The sequence below is a fragment of the Anguilla anguilla genome, chromosome 11 (genome assembly GCF_013347855.1).
Source record: "Anguilla anguilla isolate fAngAng1 chromosome 11, fAngAng1.pri, whole genome shotgun sequence".
Taxonomy (NCBI): domain Eukaryota; kingdom Metazoa; phylum Chordata; class Actinopteri; order Anguilliformes; family Anguillidae; genus Anguilla; species Anguilla anguilla.
The window spans coordinates 11,213,886-11,225,716 of NC_049211.1; the positions used below are offsets into that span (position 1 = coordinate 11,213,886).

At 52.5% G+C, this 11,831-nt stretch overlaps 1 protein-coding gene across 2 annotated transcripts; it reads right to left on the bottom strand.

The window, feature by feature from the left end:
- si:ch211-156j16.1 (uncharacterized protein LOC564557 homolog) lies at nt 1–11,448 on the bottom strand. 2 transcript variants are annotated; one of them, XM_035383086.1, is made up of 5 exons: nt 10,785–11,448; nt 3,872–4,408; nt 3,328–3,436; nt 2,714–2,768; nt 1–1,601 (listed from the first exon to the last, which is right to left on the bottom strand). In XM_035383086.1, the coding sequence occupies exons 1-5, from the start codon at nt 11,434–11,436 to the stop codon at nt 1,533–1,535; spliced, it is 1,422 nt and encodes a 473-aa protein (XP_035238977.1). In that variant the 5' UTR covers nt 11,437–11,448; the 3' UTR covers nt 1–1,532. The 2 variants fall into 2 exon arrangements, with proteins under 2 accessions (XP_035238977.1, XP_035238978.1); XM_035383087.1 differs by lacking the exon at nt 2,714–2,768 and having other exon boundaries at nt 10,785–11,441.
- Nucleotides 11,449–11,831: the final 383 nt, after the last annotated feature.

The window sequence follows — 11,831 nt, forward strand, 5'->3', positions numbered from 1 at the left end:
CAGTTTTTCAGTTTTTTTTTATTGAAACAGTATGAACAAAAAAAACGACAACAAAAAAAACACTGCAATTAAATAAAAGGACTTCAACAGTCAGACAGCAAATTAAAGACCTAGAATTGGTACAGAACGTGAAGCAAGCAGCAAATGTGGCAGAAGCTCGGGAAAAAATCGTTGCAAACTCTTAGAAAAAAGTGTTGCAGTGTCTAAAAGCAAATTCATTACACATTATTTCATTTTTTTATTTCAGTGCACTTATTACAGAGGTCTTAAAGCGAGCACAGCAAAACCAAGACGGAGTTATTTTGCACCTATTAATGGTCAATGGCGATTAAAAACAAAAACGAAGATTTGTTTTCTGTTGAATGTTGAATTGTTTGGTGCACTGACACTGAATCCATGTGCGTACACTTGAGAAGAAGGAGTTGATTGGCCTATTTCAGGACCATGAGAGCACAGGCATACAGGCATAGTCCTTGTATGCTGGACCTTGCTTCAACATCGACGCTAGCAGGGGGGGTGGGGAGGTCAGGTGGTGGGGGTTGGGTGTTCACAGAGAAAGGGACGTGGAACACATTCAGATGGATAAAAGATAGAAGATAGAAGACCTGACGTTGGAACTCAACCTACTGGTTAAAAAACGTACAGACAAGTCAATTCACATTAATGAGCTTCAGAAGTCAAATCTCTACATTTCATAAGGGGGATATGACAAGGGGGACGGGGGGTGGGCGCAAACCATTCTGCTAAATATCACAGATATGTATTAGGGGTTTTTATACGTCAGTGTTAGAGCTGGCAGAATGACTCCCGTTCGCACCCGCAGACGAGGCGCGTCTCTCTCTCTCCTCCGCCCCTCGGTCGGCCCGTGGGCCGGGGAGCGCGGCACTGCTTCAACTTCGGCGCGCGAGGCTTCATACAGTTGCAAATTCACGTTGTTAGTAAGAGAGTTCACTCGGTGTGTGTGTGTGTGATACCAACACATAGCAGGGGGTTTAATCTATATTGGTCTAATTCCTCTATTTGGGGCCACAATAGGCTACACGGCCCTTTACCATATACTGTAAGCTAGAGCAAGCAACTGCGACAGATGAACCAGTAATCACTATAGTCCCTAAGTGTAGTATATACATGCTGTGGAATTTGTGAAATACTCCCCATTTATCTCCTTAATTTCAATAAATTCTAAATTTCTATATTTTTTAAAGGTGTGTAGTAAATTTCTTTTTTTAATGTTTTCGGGCCTCTTCACAGAAATTCTGAAAGATGCACAAAAGTACATCGCTATACTGTGAGCGTCCAAAAACAAAAACAACAACAAAAAAAAAGCTTGTTCGTTTTAAAATGCATACGAAGGACCCTGAAATTCAATGTCACATCCTGTGTCCACCCTTGGGGTGGCAGTGGGGGTAGGGTTGTGGGTAGGGAGGGGGGTGGGGGGCGGTTTCCCCCTTCCCTTCTTGGCAACAGTCCAGAATTCTGTGTAGGTTAGAGTGCTGGTAACATGCTTATTTAATGACAGGAAATGACATAGTTCAGTAGTTCAGTTTCCAGAACACTGGGCGTCCTTCCTTTTCCTTTTTGCCAGTTTTTCTCCTCAAGGGCTGAAAGACAGAGAGAGAAAAGAGGAGAGAGAGAAGAAGAGAGGGAGGAGTCAGACATTTGCAGACCTTTTCATGCCAAGAGGCCAACGCCTCCTCCATCTGACCGTGACGGGATGCACACACACAGGGCGTGGTGATAAAACTGACCATGAGCAACCATCCTCTCCAGTCGCCATAAACCGACTAAGAAAATCAGACGAAAAAAAGGGGGGGGTGGGATCTTATTACCTGATAGATTGTCTGAACAATGGGGTAACAAAACGGATTAAGGTATAGATTTTTTTTTTTTTAATTAAGAAAAACTGTTACACATTGAGGTTAACTATGTTATTTCAGTAGCTATGACTACTGAACTGGAATATACAGCACAGACAGGAAAGGGAGGGAATTTAGTTTAAAAAATGGGAAAAGTTGCAATTATCTCTCCGGGTCTTTGAATAGCCGCATGGAATCTGTACACTGGGTTGTGATTATGAACTGTGTGCAGTTTTGAATGTTCTGCATAATTTGAGATGGATTGCTAGTCTGGAAACAGGTTCCCCAGGCCAGACCAAAATTAGCCTTGACTTCCTGTGTCAGACGTGAAGTCGCCATGTTGTGTTTTACATCCCCAGTGTAGGGAGATTGAAGGGCAACCGCTCCTGTATTACACAAAAAAACATTTTTGGCGTCCAGACTTGCAGACGAAATCCGATTGGTTTTAAAACGTGTCATCTGGTTAGTTTCTGGGATGGTCAATAGATATGATTATACACACAGATTGACAGTCTTTCAGTTGATGCTCTTCTTGAGACCTATATACACTGAGATAAATCTAATCCCTCTTGTTAGAGTTGTCTCAGGGCCAATTTGTTCAGACCTGGCTAAATCAATCTGAACTGTTGATCAATTTGAATCAAAATAGACTTGACTGCAGTACATGCGATTTGTGTTTTATCTTGAATCAGTGTGAAATTAGGTTTCAGAAGAGAGCTACAACTCATTATGTGCCAACCTGTTTTTCTTTTTTTTATTCTTTTTTTTATGTGATGTCGCCAGTTTGCAACACCAGTGGGGGTCAAAGGTCGCAAGGTTAAAATGATTAACTGGAATATAATCAATGAAAAAATTACAGAAACCAAGATGTTTTCCTGAGCCTTGGATTTCTTTGTTTTCTTTGGAGAAGACCTATGGTATAAAGAGGCTCCGTTAGAACGAAGACAGCAGAAATCACATCCTCAAAGAGACGATCTCGGTGCTGATCGCAGTTTCATTTGGGTACTGGCAAAACTAGCAGAGAGAAGAAACTCAGTCATGTTCCTGGCCTGTCAACAACATACCACTTGAAGGTGATTAGTCGCACAAGTGTCCTTCTTGCTCTTGAGTCAGCGGGCTAAGCCGTCATTAAATCAAAATATGTGACAGGAGCAATGATCTCCCGTTCCACTGTTTGGATTCTTTCTCAACTTCTCCCCCCTTCACCCCCGCCCCTTTCCGACAGATACACATACAACTGGACCCTGCCTCTCCCCTGGGTGATTAACAGTCAGCATAACCACCAGGAACACATGGGAGTGGATGGCCGAGGAAACTCTTTGGGACAGTCGCATGAGGAAAGGAGTTTACCTCAGAGACAGGGTGGGGGGGGGGTGGGGGGTGGTCTGTGATGTGTGGCAGTGAGGTTTGGGCTGTGGAGTCGGTGGAGTATGGGGAGGAGGGGGAGGGGGAGGGGAGGAAGGGTACTTACGAATAACGGCCCATCCTTCTGATCACGGACACCACCACGACGATGACGATGATCAGCGCCAGTAGCGAACCGATCACGATGCCCACTACCTGGCCTGTGCCCATACCATCTAGGACACAGACACAGAGTCAGACCACAGCACTGACCACATGAGCAGATCACACCCCACTGATAAGAGACAGAACACCACAGCACTGACCACACAGGCAGATCAGTGATAAGAGACAGAGACCACAGCACTGACCACAGAGAGAAAGATCATATTCATTCAAAGAGAGAGAGAGAGAGAGCAAGAGAGAGTGGGAGAGAAAGAGAGCAAGCAAGAGAGACACAAAGACAGAGAGAGATAAAGAAAGGCAGAGACAGTGAACAAGAGAGAGCGAGACAAACAGGTAGAGAGAGAGACAGACAGACAGTGAGAGACACAGAGAGCGAGAGAGAGAGAGCGAGAGAGACAGACAGAGCGAGTGAGAGCGATATTGAGGGAGCGCCTCCTCCTGCAGCAGTACGGGGAGTAAGCGTGGAGGTCGGAGGAGCGCCGTACCCTCGGTGACCTCCACCAGCACGGTGGGGTCCGCGGCGGTCTCCTCCGCCTGGGCGGGAGCGGCGGGCGCTTCCGGGGCGACGGCGGGCGGCTCGGTGACCACGGGCGCGGCGGGCTCCTCGGGCGCGGGCGGCTGCGTGGCGACGGCCGGCTCAGCGGCCGCGGTGGCGGGCTCGGGGTCCTCGGCGGCCTCGGCGGGGGCCTCGGCGGGAGCGGCGGACGCCTCCGCGGGCACCTCCGTGGACAGCTCCGCGGGGACCTCCCCCGGGACCTCGGCCGGGACCTCCTCGGGCGGGGCCTCGGGGGCGGCGGAGGGCTCAGCGGCCTCGGCCGGCGCCGCCGCCGGGGCGTCGGTGGGCTCGGGCGCGGCCGCCTCTTCGGGGGCCGGCTCCGTGGCGTCCACAGCCGCCGGAGCCGCGGGTTCGGCGGCCTCCGCGGGATCGGCGGCGGCGGCAGCGGCCTCAGGGGTGGCCTCCAGCGCGACAGACGCCTCTGTCACCGGAGCGTCCTCCAGGGCTGAGGCTGGCACCAGAGTGCCTGAGGGGAGGGGCCAGAACACAGGCGACTGCCATCAAAGCCCACTCTGTTGAGAACCACTAGGCCAGGTCACTCTTACGTAATGACTAATCTGTCAAATGAATGAATGTGCAACATTATAAAACATGACAATAACAAGCTATTGTTCGCAGAGTCTGACCACAGAAAGTTCTTTTTCTTATGCTAAGCACACCTGTCAATCACTTCCTTTATCTCATCACTGCTAGAGCAACTACTGTCGGCAAATGATGAGATATTTCCTTGTTGGTGTTTTGAGAAAAGAAAATCACCCTGGAAGTGATCCTAAGGACAGCCATTGTCACTGTTTGAATTAATTTTGGTGGTGACTAGCTGTGCTCAACTGATTTTTGGCAATTTACATATTTTTAGTGTTCAGGTTTTCCGTGTGGTTCTCAGCATGCCTGGTGCTGAAGAAAAACTTTTGAACGGCATGTTTTTTTTTCCACAATCTTCAACGGTAAAAATCTGAGGCGCACCTAAAACATCAGGCAGTGTGGAGACCATCTAGAGCTTTGCTCCCCTACACAAGAACAACCAGACCCAGTGTTTAAAAGCGGCCAAAAAACCAACCGCCACCAGGCATTCCAGAACTCTCTGCTCATACCTGGCAGTGCGTCGGTCCTGGGACTGTTTCCTTTGGAAAAGGCACATTTCTGTAACCCCGAAGAACGCCCTGCACAGAGGAAGAGCGTGTTTGCGCCCCCCTCCTCCCCTCCCCAAACTTATGGCTCAAGGAATCACGAGGCACTGACCTGGCAACATGATGTCACCAAGCCACGCCCCCTTAAGTGTAGAGTCATTCCTCTTTCCTCACCCGCCCCCGCCCCGCCGTTCACCCAGCACCGACCCCGCCCTGCCTGCCTCTTTAGCCCTGGCATGCCATCGCGCTCTCTTAATTTCCTGTCCATGCCCCGCACCCCACGCCCCACCCCCGTGCCCGAACTGACTAAGCAGGGCATCCAGGGTTTCGCTTCGCCCCTCCAAATCTCCACCATGAGAGAAGGAGAACAGCGCACATCACCATGGGTGACGTCAAGAGGACCGAGCTCAATTCTTAACAGGCGACATCACTAAGGGGGAGGGGAGAAAGGGCGAGATTTATAGCTTCAGACCTTCGCCATTCGCAGCGCGCAGCCAGATATCATCAGATGAAAGACAGTTACCTGCATGAGCTGAGAAAATGCAGCAGTTTTTATTAAAGAACACCCTGCTGAGTACAGGATGCCTGGCTGGTGAACAGGGTAGCTCTTCTCTCAGGATGCCAGGATGTCCGCAAATCAAACACCCATTAGATCTGGCAGTGGGGTTCTGGATGATGTTTGTTAAATGTAGAGTCATTTACATCTTTTCTGTGGTATGGTTTTTCACTTATGTTCCTTTGATTTACATCTGACTCTTTAAAGATCTTATTAAAGAACTCCAACAAAATAAATATGTTATGAAATCTGTTGTTAGCTTGCAGTATTAATCAAACAAAAGGTAAATTTCCCCCTAAAACATTTACAGTGAAGAAAAAGATATTGATCCTATTTTATTTTTTATTTAACTTCAATGGACTGTGGTGTGACTTACAATGGTGTATTTTAAAAAGAGAAGCACAGCACAAATGCAGGAAAAGCCTTCAGTTTTAGTGATATACTGGCGCAAACAAACTGGCTTTCCTTGGGACTGGCGTGCTTAAAAAGGAAAAAAATCCAAGTAACATGTCGTTCTTGGGAGTTGCTGTCCTCACTAAGACCAAAAAACATTTTTTTGCTCTTGGTCATTCCTGAATTCAAACAAGATGTCAGAGATTGAAGTACTTCGGAAAATGTCACACAGCAGCACACAGCTGCTGAAGAAGAAAGATGGCTGCCAGGGCGTGGCCAAGTTCACCGATCGAGCAAAGGTGGGCGCCGAGCTGAACCTTGAATTTGGGATAAGACCCTCAGCGATCCTGGCGTTGAAGGTTAAGACTGCTAACCTGAGCCAAAAACTCAACTTGCTACAGGCAGTCCTGTGCTAACTTGTGGAGCTGAATGAGGACTTTGGAGCAGGATCGACGCGTTCGTAAAGCGTGGTGTAGGGGCCACTCGCAACAACAATCCAGCAACTGTGCTTTAAAATGACCTGCATGGCAGAGAGAGCAACCAAAAATAACAACTACAAAAAAAAAAACAATAAAAAGCCCAGGCAGGTCAAGCGGCTCCAAAAAGGCCAGATTATATTTAGAATCTGACTGAATTTCTTTGTGATTCTCCTAATTGTTCTCCGCGGCGCTCGATGGAGACTTGTTTACGGTGCTGAACACGGACCCGAACGCTGGTCGCTCCGCCCCTCCGGCGCAGGCCGGCCGCTCTCGGCGTTTCATTAGCGAGCGGCGCAGCGTAAATATTTAGAGGAGCGGTGGGAGTGACGGGGTTAAAGTGCCGCGACGCCGCCGCCGCTCGTCTGGAATGTCTCAGGATCGAGCGCCCGCGCTCCGGAGAGAGAGAGAGGCGCTTCGCGTTCCGCACCCCAATGTCACCTTGTTTTTCTTCACGGCCGCGGCAACAATTGCTTCATTATGGCCCGAGTATCCCACAATTATCTCTAAGTGCTGCTTCCTTCCCCTCGCGCCTGCTCACACAGCTGTGGATCGTGAGTAAAGGAGAGGAATTGTCGCTCTACCTCTCTCTCTCTCTCTCTCCCTCTCTCTCTGTCGGCTCCCCCCCCCCCTCTCCATATGGAGGCTCCCAGCGTGCGATTGCGGCCTGGGAATGTGGCTGTATCTGGGAGGACGGGAGCGAAACGGCGGGGTGGAGAGGCAGAGAGAGGGGGATCGGCGCGTTTCCTGTGAGTAACGCGCCAGCCCTCTCCCCATCCTGCTCTCTCTCTCTCTCTCGCCACGTTCAGGCGTTCGTCTTTCCGTCTCTGCACCGAACCGGCGTCTGACGCGGCCTTCCGCGATCCCGCCGGCCAAAACGGCAGCTGTGCGTGTCACCGTCTCCAAAAAAAAAAACAAAAAAACAAAAAACACCGGCGTGGGCTATTAAAAATCCCCGTCCCAGGCGCTCGGGAGTTCTCCCACAAACGCGACGTCGTCACAAAGAAACGATCCGCGGAAGACAAGGGGAAGCTAAGCGGAAGGAAGGAGTGGAAGAGGTCATGCCTCAAGGTTTCCACCCGACAGACAGACAGACAGATAGACAGACAGACAGACGGACAGACGGACAGGCGAAGATAGGCCCCTCGCTCAGAGATAGCGAAGGATTCTCAGCCCATCTATCACCCTCATGACCAGCTGCGCCCCGAATCCCTCTTTTGAGGGAGGGCGGTGCTGATAAGACCGGCCACATCTGCCGGCCTGCGAGGGAGTGTCCGGCTACAGGCTGCCTGGAATGTTTTCTGTGCGGTGGAGGGGAACGCAGCCGTCCCGTCCCGTCCCGTACCCCCCTTCCTCCCCCCGTGTCAGGACCGTGACCCCGCCGCAGCACAGATATCGCACCGCACGTCGTTTCTGGCAGGAGCGGAATATTCCGGGGCTCTTATCAGAGAGCCCTCACAGCCGCTGCCGCTCGGCCCCTGGAGCCCGCAGCTCAAACTGTACACCCTGTCCCAGGGCTCCGGGGGGGCGGGGGCCAGAAAACACTCACACCTCTCTCCTCCAAACAAACAAACACAACTACCGGACCCAACGGCGCGCTCCAACCCTCCGGCGTTCTCCCCACACCGCCTGGCCGTCCTGCCGCCGCTCACGCCGCGGTTCTAATGCCGTGTAACGCTATTGCGTCAGCGCAACAACGCCGCTATTGACAAACAGCGCTGGCGAGCGGCACAGGCGCACAGCGGCGATCACAGACGCGGGCTTATGTAAGGATCCGCGGCTCCCTCCCTCCCTCCCTCCCTCCCCCCCTCCCCCCCTCCGCGACTCGAACGTGTGTTAGCAGCCCGGGCTATTCTGGCCCCTTCGTCCACACCACAGAGCCTTCACGTGTCACTCAGCCTGCAAGGACACCGCGGACCCGCTCACATGTTTTACGAGGAGCAATCAGCCCGGCAGCCACGCCGAACACCCCCCCCCCCCGCCCCCCACTGTCCATCCACCCCCCCCCCCCCCCGCCCCCCACTGTCCATCCACACCCCCGCCCCCCGCCCCCCACCCCTCCCGCTTTCAGGCAGGCAGGGGAAGAGCTCCTGAACTCACGTGGGTCTTACATGCTCCCCACAACCAGATGTGAACAAAAGTGTGTGTGTGTGTGTGTGTGTGTGTGTGTGGGGGGGGGGGGGGGGGATCCAGCCACAATGGGGTTCGCGGGTTACGGTTTGTCGGGCGCGGGCGGGTGACCGACGGGAGCAGGGGATAGCGGGTTTGGCGGACAGCCCTTCAGCGGCGAGCCCGGCTTTGTTCTCTCGAGCCGGAGACACACACGAGGAGGTGTCTGCGCGTAGCGCTCCCCGGTCGCAGGCACCCATAAATCAGAGGAATTCATTAGCGGAGGCCCAGGACCGGAGAGGGCCGACTCCTCGGGCGAAGGGAGCGGCGGCGTGGAGGAGCCGCGCGGCTGGGCTGGGCAGGGGAGGAGGTGCAGACAAAGCGTGTTATTAGGGTGCGCGCGTGGGCGACGGGCAGGGAAGGGAAGGGAAGGGAAGACCGGGGGCGTGGGCCGTGTCTGTGTGTGTGTGTGTGTGTGCGTGTGAGAGTGCGAGTGTGTGTGTGTTTGGGGGGGGGGGGGGTGCTGGGGTGTGGACGGGATTCCACTTGGTCCCCGTGGGTCTTTTTCAGTAAAGGTTGGAGGCTTAAAAATAGCCCCACAATCTGCACCCCCAGCCACAAACACCCACACACCCAACTGACCCCCCCCCCCCCCCCCACACACACACACACACACACAGACACACACATGCACACACACACACACACACATACAGACACACACATGCACACACACACACACATACAGACACACACATGCACACACGCACACACATGCATGCACGCATCCTTCCTGAACTCCTCTCCCAGTGGGTAGAGAGATTGACGCCGTGCCAAAGATGGTTAAATGTAGAGGGGTGGAGGGATGGGATCCAGACGGCAGAAGGCGAGGTGGGGCGTGTCCCAGGGCAGACTGCGCGGCCCCACATTACTGTATGTACTCTCTCTCTCTCTTTTCCCCTCTCTCTCTCTCTCTCTCTATCGCTCTCTGTCTCTCAGTGTCTGTTTGTGTCTCTTTCTCTCACTGTCTTTCTCTCAGTGTCTCTCTGTCTCGCTCTAACTCCCTCAGTCTCTCTCTCTCTCTCTCTCTCTCCTTCCCTCCCTCATGTAGCATGTTATTTATTGAATGATGTGCTAATAATGTGCTAATTATCAAATTTAATTGAATAATGTGCTAATAAAGGTGCATTAAAAGTCAAAAAAGTCTCTCCCTCCCTCTGTGTCTCTGCCTCTCTCCATGTCTCTCTCTCTGTCTGTGTCTCTCTCTCAGTGCCCCTCTCTACCTCTCTTTCTCTCTCAGTCTCGCTCTCTCTCTCTCTCTCTCTGTGGCCCTCTCTCCCTCGCTCTCTCCGCGCCTGTCTAAATACCCCTCTTTATAAATGGAGCACCCTCTATTAATACACGCACGCACAGAAGGCTGGAGCCCTGGCCAGGACCAGGCTTCCCCCTCTCCAATGGCGGGGCCAGGGGATTAACTTTCAGACAAGCGTGCGCGTCTCGAACCCGCGTCGCGGCCGGCCCACTCCCAGGGACTACACTCCTCTCACACCGAGCCAAGGTGTCCGAGTGTGAGGAAAACTAACCGTGCCGCCATATCAAACTTCCCCCAAAACTTCCCCAAGAACTCGGGGGGCGGGGGAGGGGGGGGGAAGCTCATGGACATCGAGCTGATTGTTGCCTCGCTAGCACACCACTTTCCCTCTAAACCAGACCACGATGTAGACACCATAAACGCTTTTTCCTGCGGCTTTTTTCTTTCTTTCTCCAAATCAAAGACTTGCGTGCATTTACCGCTAATACATCCAAGTACAAAGAACAGAAAGCCCTGTAAAACATTTTCTGTATGAGCAAATGTACACAATGTTCCAGAACCAAATTGCCATAGGTATTGGTCACTCAGAGCAGAAATAAGGGGGGGGGGGAAGTCCCCCCCCCCAACAAAGTTTCCACGGATCGTTTTAAAAAAAACTCCAAACACGAGGAGTCAAAACGAGCTAAAAGAGCAAAGCAGGAGGACAAAGACCCAGCTGATGGGAGCTGAAAACTAAAACAAAGGATCATGGAGGTCAAGTGGAGCAGAGGAGCCCGCGCCCAGCGAGGGTGTGTGTGAGTGTGTGTGTGTGTGTGTGAGCGGAGAGAGGGGCTCCAGGAGCCTGCCGCGGGAGCGTCGGTGTGGCTTACTTGCGTGCGCGACGGCGCAGAACGGGCCCGCCAGGGCGAGGAGCAGCAGCAGCGCGACTCGGATCATGGTGGCGGCGGCGGGTCTTCTGTAGTCACGGCAACGGGTCTTCCTTTCTCCCCTCCGCTTCGCGACGGCACTTCCAGGCGAACCAAACTTCTGCTTCAGCCGAGGACTCTGAACCCCGAGAGCACACGCACGTACACACACACACACACACACGGGTACACACACGCGGGCACGCACGCTCAGCACACACGCGCACACGGCATGCGCCCTCGCTCTTCCCGATTTCGGAAAAAAAAAACGACGATAACAAAATAAAATAAGATCGAGCCGGGGCGGCGGGTTTCTGCGGAGAGACGGAGGGACGCAGCCTGCCGGAGCGAGAGCGGGGACGGAAAGAGAGCGAGTGAGAGGGAGAGGGGGAGCGTGTGCGTGTGTGTGTGGGACTGGTGAAGGGGGGGCTGGGCCCTGTAAGGTGGTGCCCAGCCCAGCCTCCTGATGGGTCGGCCCTCTCCCATGCGCTGACAGACTGGGACCAGCCCTCGCGCCGGTCCGTTCCGCTCCGCTCCCGGGATCCAGTCCAGGATTAACCAGCTCCACGCCGCGCAGGCGAACGGCCGTCCGCCGAGGAGAGAACATACAAAACATTTATAACATGATTCAGGGAGCCGGGGCCCCTTCCTCCCGCCACAGCTCAGAATGGCCAGAAGAAAGGGAAGAAAAGAAAGACGGGGGGAAAAAAACGGTCTGTACGAATCCAGGGGAAACGTGTGGAGAAAACCAAAATCTAAGCCCTGCCATGGTACAGCTGAGCTCCATAACTGAAAAGGGGTTTATTTTTAAAATGTATTTACATGCGTGTACACACACACACACACACACACACATATACACACATACATACATACATACATACATACACTCACTGTCTCTCTCTGTCTTACAAAAAAACATTTTAAAACAAAAGGTTGAGATATTAGGTATGTTTTTATACATTGTCACTTTAAACTTTCGGATTTGTGAAGGTCGAGGATAAAAAAAAT

What these genes read in the sequence shown, in the direction of transcription:
- si:ch211-156j16.1 (XM_035383086.1), bottom strand. Translation starts at nt 11,436, where the DNA reads ATGTTTTGTATGTTCTCTCCTCGGCGGACGGCCGTTCGCCTGCGCGGC. An exon ending in CTGCGCCGTCGCGCACGCAA is followed by an intron (nt 4,409 to 10,784) that starts GTAAGCCACACC and finishes CCCTCCCCTCAG; the next exon opens with GCACTCTGGTGCCAGCCTCA. An exon ending in AGGAAAACATCTTGGTTTCT is followed by an intron (nt 1,602 to 2,713) that starts GTAATTTTTTCA and finishes TCTGTCTTTCAG; the next exon opens with CCCTTGAGGAGAAAAACTGG.